Below are 15,929 nucleotides of genomic sequence, written 5' to 3' on the forward strand. Positions count from 1 at the left end.
GTTCCTCCTTTGCACTTGTTATGCAGTTTCTATATGGCCTGGCAGCGATGAAAGAGTAAACTGCTCCTATGATCCTTAAACTGCTTCAATTGGCCGATGCCGAAGGTGCTCATCTGCACCGACCTGTACGACTGTGAGTGAAAGGATATTGGCTCCAGTTCGTTTAACAATCACCAGTGTTATTAATGACAAAGGATTCCTGAATGCTTTAATGAAAGGCTCACAGAGGATTTTCAGATATCTTTTTCTACGATCTATTCTCATATATCAAATACAATTGTGCACAATATTGAATTGACCAACACTTGTAGTAGAAGAGTAAAAACCTAAAATGTAGTTAGTTCACACAGTCTTTGGAAAATCAACAAGCTTTCCCTGTTTTTTTAAGTGTAAGTTTAAGTTACATTACATTATACATAAATATATACACAACGTTCTTAATTTATCAACAAGTCCCTCCTTCATTGCAAATACATATCATCAATACATATGTTATTAATAATGTTTCCTCTGGCTTGACATGTTGAAGATCGTCAGGGCTGGATGCATTTTGAAGCAACTGAATATGAGAAACCCATACAGGCATTTTCCTATACATTTTTTTTCTCTACCCATCAGCTGTTATCTCACCGTTAAGCCATCTCACCTCTCTTCTCTGGATGCTCTCCTCCTCCTCTTCCTCCTACTCAGTCTACAGATGTCAGTCATGGCTCTCCTTTATTTCTCATGTTTTCCTCTTTCCACCTCTCTCTCCACTCTCCTCCCACTCTCTATAGCTGTCAAACACTTCTCCTTCTCTTTTATCCATCTCTTCATTTTCTCTCCTCCCACTCTGTCATCCTATGTGGAATTATTCATTTGCTCGTTTTCTCCTCATTTTGTTCTTCTCTTTTTCTACATTTACCTCTCCCCCTCTCCCTCTCTCTCCAGTCTGTGGGCAGGAAGCTCTGACAGCAGAATGTTATGACTCATGATCACATTTCTGTTCAGACATGGTATCGTTTAGTGTTTTGTTTTGTTTTGTTTTGTTTTCCTGAATTTTCAGATTAAAATTGCAGAAATTGATCCGGTGGAGCTTCGGTCAAAAGGCACTTTTGTGTATGTTCTCAGACGTTTTATTTTATTTTATTTTAGTTGAATATTTACTTTTGGAGTGGATGTAAGTTTGGACAATAATCAAAGGAGCACTCGATAGATTTTGATTTTGATATGATAGTGATACAGGGTTAGAGCTATGACAAACAGCAAGTCAAACAGTCTACAATACAATACTGTATCTATTATGCCAGGCAACTGTTTGCAACATATCAATTCATCCTTCAGCACTCAATGTTTTAAATATCATCCTTATTGTAAGTTAGAAAGGATATCTTATAAGGTAAACAATGCGATTACTGACACATTTGGTGGCTTCATGTATTTCGAGTGTTTGGGGTGGGTTTGTGTTACAGTGGATTGTGGAAGTCTGTAAAACTTGAGCTTTTCAAAAAGGTCCTTTATAAGTGAATCTGTGTCTGTGTTTTTTAACAAATCGCCCACTGCTGGTGCAATTAGAGATGGAGCTGGTCATTTTTTTCCCTCTCTTCTCTGCTGTATGTGGGCACGTAAAACTCACTGTAGCCTCTGGTGAGTCATGTTCACATTCAGATTCTGACACATCCTCTTAAATATGTTTTTACCAAGAGCCAGAGAAGCTCAATGCTCAGGATGTATGTGAAGTATTGACACTTAAAGCCTGTTTTTCATATGTGTATAACCAGCATTTCTCCTGTTATGTTGTTAGGTATCTGGTTTGTACACCATCTGCGGACTCGACCAGATTTATTTTCACACATATGGTGTTGAGTGGGTGGCTGCAGAAATGTTAAACATTTTGTCACCTGCTGTTTCTCAGTGCAGTTGTGCTCTACTCATGAAGTGACTGATCAAATCAACGTCTCATTCCAGGTCTCATCTCATAGCTTAAAGTTATATTTTTTGAAATCTTGCTGATTTGCTGGTACACTATGCTAATGAGGTGTGGTCCAACACTGGTACTGATGGTGTAATGCTGCAGTCTTCAGCGTATCAGTTTACAGTTCAGCCAAACAAACTCAAGTTATGTTAATAAAGATGTCAAGTCGGTAATCTGCCCTTTTCCATCATGAGCAACTGTGATTTGATTTCATGCTACACGTGGTGCAAGTAGTTTTCCTCACAGCAACAGGGCAGAGTGGTGCTTACCCAGCAGCTCTTCATGTAACACTAGTTTTACATGGCAATTTCACAAAAAAAGCCCCTTATTTTTCACTTAATGTGGTGTATACATTCAAATAGAAATGCTATTACCAAAATAATCATCATATATAGTGTCAAAAATATGGAAAATCTGATAAACGTTTGTGACTCACAGGACATATTCATATCCCTGCAACTCTCAAAGTAATCGGATAAAACTGACATATTTCCATGGATAAAGGAAATTTTCGTTTTCATTTGTTTCATCTCCAGTGAATAGTTTTTGTTTCCTGTGCGAGATCTCTGTGTAGGGTTAGTTGTAGTAGTTAGTGAGTTTCTGTCTAATTTGCATTCTTACACCTTTTTCTTTCACTCACACATATCACACATGCTAATACACACACACACACACACACATTACCCCAGCTATATCTGTTGTGTGCTACTTTCTCTAAGCAAGGGGAAGTTGAGGCAAGAGAGGGAGAGCATACAGTGGGAAGAGAGAAATAAGCTCTAAAAATACCTCCCTCCTGTCCCACCATCATTAACCGTGTGTGTGAGAGTGTGTGTCCTGACCTGTTCTTGCTCCTCTTGAGTGTTTTTTTTTTCGCTCACTCCTCCTCTGGTATATTAAGCGAGTGTGCACACAGCTGCCTACTACACCGGTGCCTTATACTGCTACTGCTGCTGCCGCCACTGCTGCGATATCATTTCAGCTCTTCAGCCTTTCTGCTTTTTCCTTTTCTCTCTCACTCTCACTCTCTCTTACACACACACACACACACACACACACACACACACACACACACACACACACACACACACACACACACACACACACACACATTACTACCGTACACTTTTAAACCCACTCACTTATACTTCAACATGCTCATAGTTCACTTTCTTTGAGTGCTCTTGCAGACACTTCACACTTCCAGGCTTTTTCCGTAGCTGTAGACAGATACACACTCATTTACACAAACTCTTTCACAATTTTCACACACACGCACGCACACACGCACGCAGACACACACATACCTGCTTGCATCAATAGTAAGCCGCAGTCAGATCACATTGTCAGGGTCAAAAAGCAATTCAGCTATACACAAACGCAGTCCTAACCCACACACAATGCACCGCTCACCCACTTAAAGATACACGCGCGCGCACACACACACACGCACACACATCTCCCATTTGTTACCTTCAAACTATGTAACGATGCTGATTCCGAGGCAGAGGATTAAGATTGCGTTGCGTCTGTGGATGCCTGTTCTGATGCTCAGGATTGTGGTGGCTCACACTCTGGTAATGTATGAAACACACTCACATGAAACTATATTTACCCGCTGTGTATGACATAGCGCAGAGTAGCGCCAGACTGTTTATGTCTTTTTCCTGGAGGAGGCTTTGTTGTTGAAGGGATTCCCTGTTGGTTCAGATGCAAGCTGTTGATTGTTTTTTTTTCCTTTCTCACAGAAACACGTTGCTGGTTTTCAGTTTGACAGACGCTGATGTTTTTCTGTTCTTCTTCTGTTTTTCTCACTAGTCAGTTTAAGATTAAGGGATAGATAAACCCTTTCGACCATGTTTCATGTTTGTTTTCTGAGCTGGTTAGTAGATGCTCTTGAAGTGCTTCAGTGAATGTTGTTGATATGGTTGATATGTGTTTCTGAACTGTCAGAGAGAAATGTCTCTGAAGTCTTGATAAATGTCTTTGCACTGGTTAGACACTTTGTTCTTGGGATGAGACAGATGTTTCTGAACTGGTTAGAGAAACTTTAACCTTTCATTTGTTGATGTTTTCATGATAACAATCAATAGGTTTATTTTTGGCGTGTATCCAATTTTCTGAAGAGGTCTTAACTTTGAAAGAAGAACCACATCTTTGCTTCAGATAATCTTATCTCCCCATCCTAAACTCTGTTTTTGTTTCTTTTCCTTAAGACATTTTGATCACTCACAGCAGTTTGCTCCTTTCACTTTTTTTCCACTTGGATAGCTTCTAGTGTTTCACTGACAGCTGGCCTTTGGTTCTGCAACTGAAAGACCTTGTCAGAAATAATATTGTGAAAGACTCTCTTGCATTTCATATACCAAGAAGTGTCCAAACGTTGAAACACAGTGAACTGTTTCAATTTGAAATACAATCTTGTGTTTGTTTTGTCACACAGATCCAGGGCTCCATCCGTCCCCATGCCATCATCATATTGCCAAACAGCGCTGGAACAGAGGTTCTGGTTTGCTACGAAGACGAGGGCGTCTACATTGACACCTACGGACGCATCACCAAGGATACAGTGCTGCAGTGGGGGGAGATGCCTGCATCAGTCGGTACGTTTCATTTATACTGGTTCCACAGGCCTGAGGTGACAACACACACACAATCTTAAGATTTTAATCATTTCAACAAGTAGATTCGTCCCCTGAATTCACTGCAGAGCGTCGCTGTGGCGGCTTGTTGCTGCCTGGTCTACTGGTTCTAGATCAGCAGCTGTCGCAAGCACAGGAACTTACCCTGAACCAGATTCTGTGGAGACAGATTTGGGACAGGGTAGTGCTAAAAATAAACCAGTTGGGGTGTGTGTTTGTGTGTGTGAGTGGATGTGCGTTAAGTCCAGTAGATGGGTCATTATTCTAGCATATGGACTGTAAGGGAAGTATGCTGATAGTTCCACACACATTTCCTATTTTCTGTAGGTTACACATCTTTATTTTGTTTCTCTGTCTCCCTGTCTCTCCTTCTCTCTCTCTCCAGCCTACCTTCAGTCTAACCAGGTGATGGGTTGGGGAGAGAAGGCCATTGAGCTGAGGTCTGCCAACACAGGAAACCTGGAGGGAGTTTTCATGCACAAAAAGGCCCAAAAACTCAAGTTTCTTTGTGAAAGGAATGACAAGGTAAGGAAGGACACCTCAGGCCACTGAGAACCACAACACAGAGTTCAGCATTTTCACAAATTCTGGTACATCAATAATTTATTATCAAATATTAAAAAGTATTAAATACCCTACAGTATTATCTAAAAAAAAATGTCCTGGGGTGTTTTTTATTTCTAAACAAATTCCCATCAGCTTATACATAATATATATTAAAACACAAACTTCACCCACTAGATATCTTCTGGAAGTCCTTCAGCCACATCTCAATGTTGTCCTGAACAGAATGACTTGCTTGTTCTGATCTAATCAAAGTTTCAAACTTAATGTGTTGACAACTGAACAATCCCCATGGGGAAAGAAGGCCATGAGATGTGGCTGAAGGTAACCCCCAGGATTTTTGTCAAAATTATATGATGTGAGATAACATTTGTGTCCAACCCCAAACCTAACCTCAAAAAGATTTGATTGTTTTTGAACAAACTAATCTCAAATACTCTGAAACCACGGCATTATTGTGGACATTCAACCTAAACCTGAATCTCTCTCGCTGCAGGTGTTTTTTGCCTCAGTGCACTCGGGCGGCAGCAGTCAGATTTACTTCATGACTCTTGGACAGAACTCATTGTTCAGCTGGTAATGACAGGACCTGTGAACTGTGGGATCAACTGGTGACGTCTGCCTTCATTATTCCGGCTTCGCCTCGTGATGCCTTTTTATATTTGAACTGACTGATGTTGGTCTCCTTTGACAGTTGGTCCATTCAAGGATCAGCTAAACACCCCCTGGATCCATTACTCTTGTCTGCTTTCCATGTAAATGCGCATGAGTTGATGATTGACCATGACTCCAGCTGCAGCATGAATGCTTGAGACCTGTCACTCCACCGTTGACTACTGAAGCCTGGAACACTGCTTCTTCCCATGTGCACAAAAAATCTGGACCAAATATTTTGCAAAAAAAAAAGTTCACAACCACCTCACATGTCAGTGAAAAAGTTATAAGTTACAACCACCAGTATCAGTGTTACTCCGAGCTATCTTTCCTAGTCTGCGAACCGACACCACACCAATGTGGCCAAACCTCATTTTGGGTCCTGTTTGATCAAAATCCACCTGGACCTAAATTGATGAGTTGAATCAACGGATTGTGTCGTTTCCTAATGAACACCAGATCACATCTGGCCTCAAGATTCCTCTACTCATCCGTCAGCACTGGAGACCACAGCAGTTTGTTCAGTTTGCTCCACATCCAGCTCATCTTCTGTGGATCGCTTTTTCTTTCAAAGGACCTGTTGTTATTGTTTAATCAGCTTAATTATGTCTACATTACTATTACTGGATCCACTGCTTCCTCTTCATCTAGACAGAGTGAAAACTAGAGGAGCATCAACCTCATTTTCCTCCAAGGACATCATCATGGGGGCATTTCAAAGACTTGGTTGGGCTCAAAGTCGTTGGCTAAGTAGGGCAGCGGCCGTATATCATTCCACTTTTTAGAGACACTGCTTGTAAGAAGAGTTTGTCGATGGTGACAGTTTTTTTCTGGGAATCAGTGTAACACCCTGTCGTTGTAGATCCATTTAGTCAGATTTAACTGTATCCTTATCTGTAAGGACACTGTCCATGCAAACCTCATAATAACTCCAAATATGAAGTTTGAAATATAAAAGACATAGTTGTATTAGTCTTTTTAATCAGGTCATTCTGTTCCTTATATTGAGCAGTAAGTCATATTACTAAGCTTAGCCTGAAATCAGTCGCCAATTAAGCAAAAAATACTTTTGGATTGCTTGGGACCAGACCTCTTCAGTATTAATTTGAGCATTCACTCTATCACAGATACAGTATGGACCATTTTATTTTAGTCTTATTGCAATATGATAAGGACCTGAAGAGGTTGTTACTCTACAGTAGGAGCCATTATTCTGGTGTAAACAAGTAGAGATGATGACAATGACTCCTCTTTAACAGGCGATGAATGCTTTTCTTTTTTCTTGCATCTATTTTGTACAGCTGTAGGATGTGTATAATCTTGTACAAAGCACTGTTTTCTAAATATTGTATAATTGACAAGCCATCTTTACATATGTGTACAGAATTACAGGCTTATGAATGTGAAATTCCATCCCAAAATAGAGTTAATACATGTTACGTCCATGATCTTTAAAATGGTTTGTGAATATGGGCATGAGCTACTGACAGTGAACTTGAAGGCTCATGTTCAAGTTGACCAATCTGACCTGTTTGAGATCAAATCATGTATCATGTAAATTCTGTTTTGTGGTTGATTTTCTCCTAACTTGTTTAAGTCAGGCTCTTTGCACAATGGCCAACTTGTACATGTTTTCTGTTAATATATCATACTTTGAAATGTTTTTTTTATGTTTCAAAGTGGGGAACATTTAAAGCCATTCTCCAGTCAGTATTGAAGAGATTACTGTTTGCCTTTGGTTTTAGATCTGTATCTTACACTACCCAACATGGGATGCACATTTGTTTTTTATGGGTCTCTGTGAGGATTTTGTTTTTGTATTTTTTTTGTGTTTTGTTTTTTGACCCAGGACCTGAAGAGATGCAATGAGATGGGCTGAAAAAGTACAAAATGCCCAGTTTGTTCATACGTCATTTACACAATGAGCTTCAAAGCATGAACTCAAAGATCAAGGTTTTGATGCTTTGGTTTATTTGAATCTGTCTATGTGAGATACTTAAGATGCTTTCAAATAACAACTGACCATTTGATTTGACATCTGAATGGAGATTGAAAAAAAAGTATTGACAGAAATCAAATTAATTTGCAAAATTATATTATTGTACAAAAGATTCCAATCAACAAATCATCCTGCAAAATCTCCCAGGACTTTAGTGTCTTGTTAATTCACAACAAAATATATAAAATATATGCAATGTTGTTCTTATAGTTTATAGCCTGTATGTTGTTGTTGTTTTTTTTTTTACAATGCTTCATTTGGTAAAAGTGGAGAAATAATTGGGTTTTACCTTCAAATGTGAATTTGCAATATGTTTAATTATGAATTATATCAATTTTTATTTCATACGATTTAGCTTGAACAGCTAATTTAGTTACGCCATTCTCTATATTGTATTTACTCCTCAATTTGGGGCCGTAACAAATTGTGCCAAATGTTTTATATTCAATGACACTTTTTATTATAGTGTTGATATAAATATTGCAGCTGGTTCTGTGAGAATAATTTAAACTGGAAAATGAACTTTCTGATAGAGACTCTCTTATAGTTAAGTTGTTACCAACACACCGGACCAGATAGCTAGCTAACGTGGCTACAGTGCGTGGAAATACAGGAATGTAGATTAATTTAGACAAACTAACAAAGGCAGTATTGCTAGCTAACATGGGCTAGTTGTGTTCTGAACTATGTGAGCTAAGCTAACTGGCTTTAAATACTGTATGGAGATTTCTACTTGTGTCTCGGATAACAGCAAATCTTGGCAAGTCAGCTGTCAGTTGCTCAACTGTGTAATGTTTCTGCACAAGATTACTCATAAGGACTCTCGCATACTTTTGTACCGTTTCAATTAAAACTTGACATCCTACCTACGCCCTCCAAAAATATCCCTATAATCTTTAATTTTCTATCTGGAGCAGGACATTCATCATTCGTCATTTTTAGAAACAGGCTCTGTGCTAGTTTAAACTCAGATTTGGTCTGGTCTGGTCAGGATCCTGAACAAGACTCTGGCCACATTGGATGAAAGACCAGACTAAAATCGGTCCTGAACTACCACAGTGGTTCCACCATCTGTCCACAGTACATGTAGCCTGTACCTGCTTCACTCTACACGGTCATGTCACCAACAGTAGGCTACACGTAGTGCCATGAAACACAGGAGTTCGTTAGTGAGTTCTTTTATTAACCAGCTCTTTAATAAGTCACTGTCATTCCTGCTGTTTTCCAGTTGTCAAAATGAGAATTGATATGGATATGGATGGTAATTACAATTTAGTTTCAACCCCCTACTATTAAAAGCAGTAATGTATTTATTTGAATACCACTGATATAATTATATATAATTAAAGATTCTATTATGAGTTGGACTTTATCATATTCTTTAGCCCCATTAGGTAACCACCTTTATACAGTACCACCCAGTCTCTTAGGGACATGTCATTTGTGCTGTTAAGAAAAGAAGTTAATTTCCTTTGTACTGCTCCATAGTCAACTCATTATGGTAAAAGCACCATTACTTTCTATTGAACGTTTCCAGTGATAAGTATATTGGTTTTTATATTCAGTATTTTTCCTCACCCTGCTTCAAGAAACAGCAGAACTCAAGCTAACCAGAGCCAGTGTTAATGTGAGTGATACTTGTGTGATTTATTAGACGCTAACTTCTCTGTCTTCTCCTGCACTTTGTCTTCATGTGTTGCAAGTTTGACTGTAGCTCTGTCACTAATGAGAGAAAGAGAGAGCGCTCCGCACTCCCTCCTACACCTTCCTCTGGTTAAGATGATGACAGATTCTGTTTCAGGCTCGCTGTGACTCACTTCTCCAGCTCTCCCACCAACTCTTTTTCTCTCACTTTGTCAACACATCTCCTCTCTCTGCTGCCTGTTTTTCACTCCGACACTTTTGCTCAGGTCTTCTCTGTACCTGTTCTTCCTCTCACCCCCCCCCCCCCCCCCCCCCCACACACACACACACACACACACACACACACACCCCGCCCAACTCTCTTATTCTCTCCATAGCTTTCCATTGTCTCTTTCTCTCTCCTGTCCACCCCCAGCCCAGTTGAAGGACCTTTCATCTTAATTTTGGAAAGTGTCACTGGATTGGGCATGGTGGTGGGATAGTATTTGCATGCCTGTGGCTGACTTACATTGTGCAGGAGTTGGGGTTTAATGCATGAGGCACAGGAGGCTCCATTTTCAAAAAATAAAGCTAATCATGGAGGGTGAACATTACGCTGATGCCATGTTTCCGTCAAGTGTCTTTGCTGCTGCTTAGATCAGATTTCTTCCTTTGAATCACAACAGCGTCCATATTTTGTTTTGTTTTGTTTTTCTCTTGCTGTTTGTTGAAGTGGGGAGTTCCTCTAAGGCAAGACTATGTAATTTGTGTCAGTTACAGAATAATGCTAAATGCTAAATCATAGTAAAAGAGTCATAGTGTTAGTAAACTGACTCTTGTACTCTCAGTATCCATCTTATGTATGCAGACAATAAGCTACTGGTCATTCCAGACTGAGTAAGGCTGTAGGGACAGGATAAGTGAAAAATGGTGTATTTTATCATTTATTAATTAATCTGTTAATTGGTAAGAGTAGAAGTCTGTTATTCCTTCTTTCAGAAGTTACATAGTTTTGCTTCATGTGCTACAACTGTTATTTTGCAGCCTGTGTATGAGCAAGAGAGTGGATGAGCTGTGCAGAAAGTGTTTGTTTGTGTGGGAGGGTGCGATGTAGATTTTGAACAGGTGCTCAGTAAACCGGAACTGAGTCTGTAAGAAAAGGAAAGACGGAGTTAGAGGAGGTGGCTGGTGGCTCGAGTCTAAAAGTTTCACCAATCAGAGGGAACATGGATGTTGCTTTAAAACCTAATTAATCTAGAAAATATTCTGCAATCCTCAAAACAAAACCTGAATTCAAGAAAAAGGTTATTGAGAAATAAAACCATTTATTTATGTTAATAGTCAGTGGTTTCAACAGAGTGCACTAGACTTGCACATGAGGATTGAGAATTTGTAGATGTGAGGGTTTTGTTGAGGAAAAGATTGTGAGTCAAGTTAAAGAGAACAGCTTAGGTGTACTTATACTGGCCAAATTAATCTTCCCCAATTGATAGCACCATCTGCAAAGCACCAACAGGCCAATTAGTGATCTCTAATAGATTTGAATCGTCTGTTCTTGGGGGATATTTTTCCAAAAGTTGAGATTTAGCCAACAAGTTCCAACTACTGTCTGTGTTCTGAGGTTATTTTCAACCTAACAATGTAACACACAGGACCATGATGTTGAAAATTCAAAGATGAGATTATATAAGACCAAATGTTATATAGATGTATATTCAAGAAAATATATTTCGTTAAGCCATTTCATTTCATTCTGTAACTTTGTACAGAATTTTTTTTTCTTTTTTTTTTTTTTGCACTGGACCTGTGTTTGATGCATCATATACTGTAACCCTTCCTGCTTTGAGATGAACACACACTAACTTGTGTTTCCATGTAAAGACGCAAAAGACAGTGAGACGACAATAAATACTTTGAATCGAGTCGTGCTGTGCTGTGTTGCTGTTTTCCATCACATCATGTAAAAGCTTGTTGTGTTTCTGTTTTATCTGCTCATTTCAACACTGACTCATCAGGAACAACTTTCATCCAATTAATTTCATTCTGAAAGAGTGACGCACAGTTTTTGTCTGGTGAACTGTGATTATACCAAAACAAGTACTTGTCACCTAAGCTTGAACACCAGCAGCAGGAGCATTTGTTTTGTTGATGTCCATTATGATGACAAGATCCACTGATGCTGAAGTCAAAACATCCCTTCAAGGCAACAGCACAGTTATTACTGTACAGTTACACACACACACACACACACAGAGGTTCACTGCCTGTGTCTCAGGGCTCCTTCTGTTTACTTATGGTTTTAATGTTGAGCCTCTGTTGGGAATATTGCTCCACTCTGCTCAGAGATTGGGGACGCATGCAGACCAAAATCCTGACTTGTAGTCCCCATTATGGCCCACACTCCTCATGCTGGATCCTACAATTCCCAAAATGCAATTGGATACAGTAGAAAGATTGGACTTTCACTGGTTGTCAAATGTGCCTAGCCTGCATTTTAATTGAATACTTGGTAATATCCAGTGACCTGATGAAGCTCAGTGAGTATGATACAAACACTGTGGTTTGCCTTATTCAACTCAGGTTTGTAGATGAAGAATTGATATATTGTAAAATAAAATGATCATAACTACAACATGCTGCATTTGAAGTTGGAGAGGGGCTCTATAAATCTGAGTCCTGTTGAGGCCTTCAGTACTGAGTGGTGATGGCTAGTCTAGGCTACTATCATGACATTTTCACCAGATGTCAACCAAAGTAATCCACACATACAAAGAGATCAAAACATATGTCCATAAATTAATTTATGATTGATAAAGTGAAATGACACAAGGAATTAGTATTGAAAGGAAGAAAAGCAACCAGCCAACCAATATCAGCTCCCTTACAGAAAAACCACATTAACTTGAGATTACATCTGGTAACATGTGTTACCATGTAGAGCACATGTGTAAAACATGTTACCATATTTGGAAAATGGGTTCACATGGGAATTCACATGTGATTCACATGAAAACAAATGTGCAAAATTTTTCATGTGAATCACATGTGAAGTTCATGTGGTTTTTCTGTAAGGGTGGCTTTATTAATGATTGATTCCCATAAAAAGGTTTGTCATTACCAAGGTGTCAACCAAGAAGTATCTCATGATGCATAAAAGCAAAGAGCTCTCTACCAATGGCATTGGTTACACGTGTGTTTCTAAACGTTGGGGCTGTTATCCAGTAAAAAGAACATTATTTCACCATAAACCAGCCACAACTAGGTGCTGCTGCAAGATTTCTGACAGTCAAAAGTCCAAGAGCCAAGTGGCACCCACAGAGAGCTTCAGATACACCTGGAATCAGCAGGTACAGTTATTTTTAAAAATAACACAAAAACAATGACTAATGCACTCAACCGCAATGCACGCTCACCATGCAAGATTGATAAAACCTTAATTATCCCACTCATACATCATCACCATTTCTCTCAAACAGCAACTAAATCTCCTCCTGGAGCTTTTCTGTCTCTAATCACAGTGGACAAACTGATCATTGCTGCTGGATCACACATCAGGAGAGGTGTGAAGTCTGGAGTCCACCTCCATCTGCAGGAGAAACTGAATTACATGTACAGTATTAGGACTTGATGCAAAGGGCTGTGAGTATTTGCAAGTGCAAAATATGTTTGGATGTATTTGGATGTGAACTGCACAGCTACTGGATCTACTTTATGATGACATATATCAGGAGAATTTAGATGAAATTCACTCCTCTTCTGTTTTAAAGCTGCTTTAGTCAAGTGTTTCATGTACAGTACGTTCCATGTGTGAGGTAAAAGGCGTCACTCATATCCACTGACAGTTCCCTCTCCCTGTCGTCTGCAGGTCTTATGTGTCCTCTGAAGACTCACTGGCACCAGGCGCAGATTTCCTGGCCCCTGCCTCACACCCTTGGATGAAGTCAGGTCATCGAGCCTCCAGCAGCGGGTTTTCACCTTTATAGTGCAACAAGTGATCTCTCTGTTCCCAGCTGGTTAGTTTGGAATCAATGGTGAACCTGAACCAACGCAGAGGCAGGTTAAAGCAAATTTGAGCTTCACTCACAGTCGGCCTCAACGTGGAGCTCGGCTCAGCAGCGCGTTCATCACTGTTGACGAACATTACTCTGCTCTAAATTTGCTCCTTCAGTACCCCTCCAACTGACCCCCACCACCCCCAACCCCCCCCTCCGAGCCTCAGATTCCCTCCTAACCCCATTCCACCACACACACACACACACACACACACGCCCCTGCCTGTGTGTTTGTGTGTAAATGTGCGTGTCAGCTCACCCAGAGCAGGGAGCGTCCGGCGACCAAGCCATGACTGGCAGCCACACAGTCACACAGCAGTTTCACATTTAGCATTTGGATCATTCAAACTTCCTGTTGGATCAATACATTCACTGTTTTTTTTATTGTTATTCTCCTGGGAAAAGGTCTGACAGGTAAGGAGGGGAACAACTGGAAATGGTTTAAGGTTAAGGTTATCTCTCTCTGTGTTGAAGTTGCAGCCAGGCCTGGTCTGCATGCGCATGGCTGGATCAACACTAGACCTTTAACTATCACACACTGTGACACTGTGAGGGAACCTGTCAGATCTGGTTTACTTACCAGGTCTTGAGTGATTCAGTGGTGAAAGGTGTGTACAAAGCCTTCTCCTCTTTGATTGGTAGAGGGAAGAGAAAGTAATCAGATAATCAAATGCTGTAATTCAGTTGGTCAGGAGCCATATGTTTCCTGATACCACATGTTATTGATACTGCAGCCAGAGCTGGATGAGTTTGCACTCAGAAGGAAGAGGACAGCTGAGATCTGTGGTGGGCTAAATTTATGCTGTGTCATTTGTGTATCTATCTATCTATCTATCTATCTATCTATCTATCTATCTATCTATCTATCTATCTATCTATCTATCTATCTATCTATCTATCTATCTATATATCTATCTGTCTATCTATCTATCTATCTGTCTATCTATCTATCTATCTATCTATCTATCTATCTATCTATCTATCTATCTATCTATCTATCTATCTATCTATCTATCTATCTATCTGTAACATCTGTCCATATATGTTTCCCAGAATGCAATCTGTCCACATCAGAGTTACAAACTGTTGCAATGGAGGTAAAATCTATTACATCCGTTTGGTAGTTTAAATGCTAGAAGTGAGAAAAAAAAGGGTGTCAGTTATCGTACATACGTAGCCTGCAGGGTGAGGCAACACAAGACATACCAGCCAGAGCTGAGTGGGTGGGCAGAGCCGGGGTGGTGGTGGTGGATTTGAGGGGGGGGAGGGGGGGACGTGCCTGTATGACGCTGTGTTCAGCCACTGAGCTCTGTGGTTGGTGGACAGCGGATCAGGTGACCCAGTCTGGGCTAAATCAGTCCCCCAAGCAGACGAATTGAGGAGCTAGGGGAACTGGAGAGGTGGAGGGGTTAAGAGGGTTTTTTTTTCAGAATGATGCAACTGAGGAAATTCAAAATTGGCTCATACCAAGTAGAGGAATTCCTCTTCTCTACCAAAAGCAACGTTCCTTTGGAATCACCTTTAGAGCCACAAATTAAAGCTGCATTCAGTATTCTAAAGTGAAGATGCGGTGGAGGTATTAACTCCCCATCAACTGAGACAACTGAGATGAAAATGTGTGCAGGTACAGACAGATCATCTATCCAAACATCCAAACCTCAGTCACCAACCAGGTAGAATATGTTAGCCAATGCTAACAGCTTGATTCCCTCTCAGTCTCAATCATAGGTCTGGCCTGCAACCATGCATCCAATACTAAACTTGAATAAATGAATTCGATGAACCTACTTGAAATTAGTGTGCTTACAGTAGCCTACATTCTGTATAGTCAGGTGCAAATATGACTTGACCCCAAAAAAATTCTAACAAACGGTTTCTCAGTTGTTTTTTATAGGATTAGATGTCCTTAATAACATACTAAAAGTTTACCAAAATTTGACCACTAGAAAGGTGTTATTTTCAAGATGGCGTCCAAGATGGATAGGAAGCCTGAGGAGACACCACAGGTGAATAGGGTAACATTTTTAACTAATAGATATCACCATGAAACTTCCCAAGTTTATCACTTACATTAAGACAAATATTTTATGTATTACAAGTTTTGTCAAATTGTATGTTTAAATATGTAAATGAGGCAATATCTCATTAAATATGCGCTACTTTGCATATCTGAAATCTGAACAATGGATAAAAGCCACTTTCAAAATTCTTGTTTTATTTTGTTGACATACTAGAGTCAGAAGTTTTTACAGAGGGGATTTTGGATATCTCTCTTTATCACTCTGTAAATGAGAAAATACTGTCACCAGCCCTAAAAATTCAAGTTGGTCGTGTTTTTAGGAGTAAAATGTTGTATAAATCAGGCTATGAATGATATATCAACAATCCCCTTTGTAAAAACCTTCAGAATATAGAAAGGGATCAAACTGGAAGGTTTGGTGTCT

General features: G+C 39.8%; 2 protein-coding genes across 5 annotated transcripts in view; both read left to right on the forward strand.

The window, feature by feature from the left end:
- Nucleotides 1-5,849, forward strand: part of LOC310993003 (mitogen-activated protein kinase kinase kinase kinase 4) — a 62,744-nt gene extending 56,895 nt beyond the window's left edge. For all 3 annotated transcript variants that reach the window (XM_083981229.1, XM_083981231.1, XM_083981230.1), the window contains 3 exons: nt 4,395-4,554; nt 4,979-5,118; nt 5,654-5,849. In XM_083981229.1, coding sequence (XP_083837355.1) covers nt 4,395-4,554; nt 4,979-5,118; nt 5,654-5,737 — 384 coding nt within the window. In that variant the 3' untranslated portion in view covers nt 5,738-5,849. The remainder of the gene's footprint in view (nt 1-4,394; nt 4,555-4,978; nt 5,119-5,653) is intronic.
- Nucleotides 5,850-13,749: 7,900 nt separating this feature from the next.
- Nucleotides 13,750-15,929, forward strand: part of myot (myotilin) — a 33,138-nt gene continuing 30,958 nt past the window's right edge. For both annotated transcript variants that reach the window (XM_083980945.1, XM_083980946.1), the window contains exon 1: nt 13,750-13,899. The gene's annotated coding sequence lies outside the window, so the exon portion shown is untranslated. The remainder of the gene's footprint in view (nt 13,900-15,929) is intronic.

The sequence above is a fragment of the Trachurus trachurus genome (genome assembly GCF_905171665.1).
Source record: "Trachurus trachurus genome assembly, chromosome: 10".
NCBI classification, from domain to species: domain Eukaryota; kingdom Metazoa; phylum Chordata; class Actinopteri; order Carangiformes; family Carangidae; genus Trachurus; species Trachurus trachurus.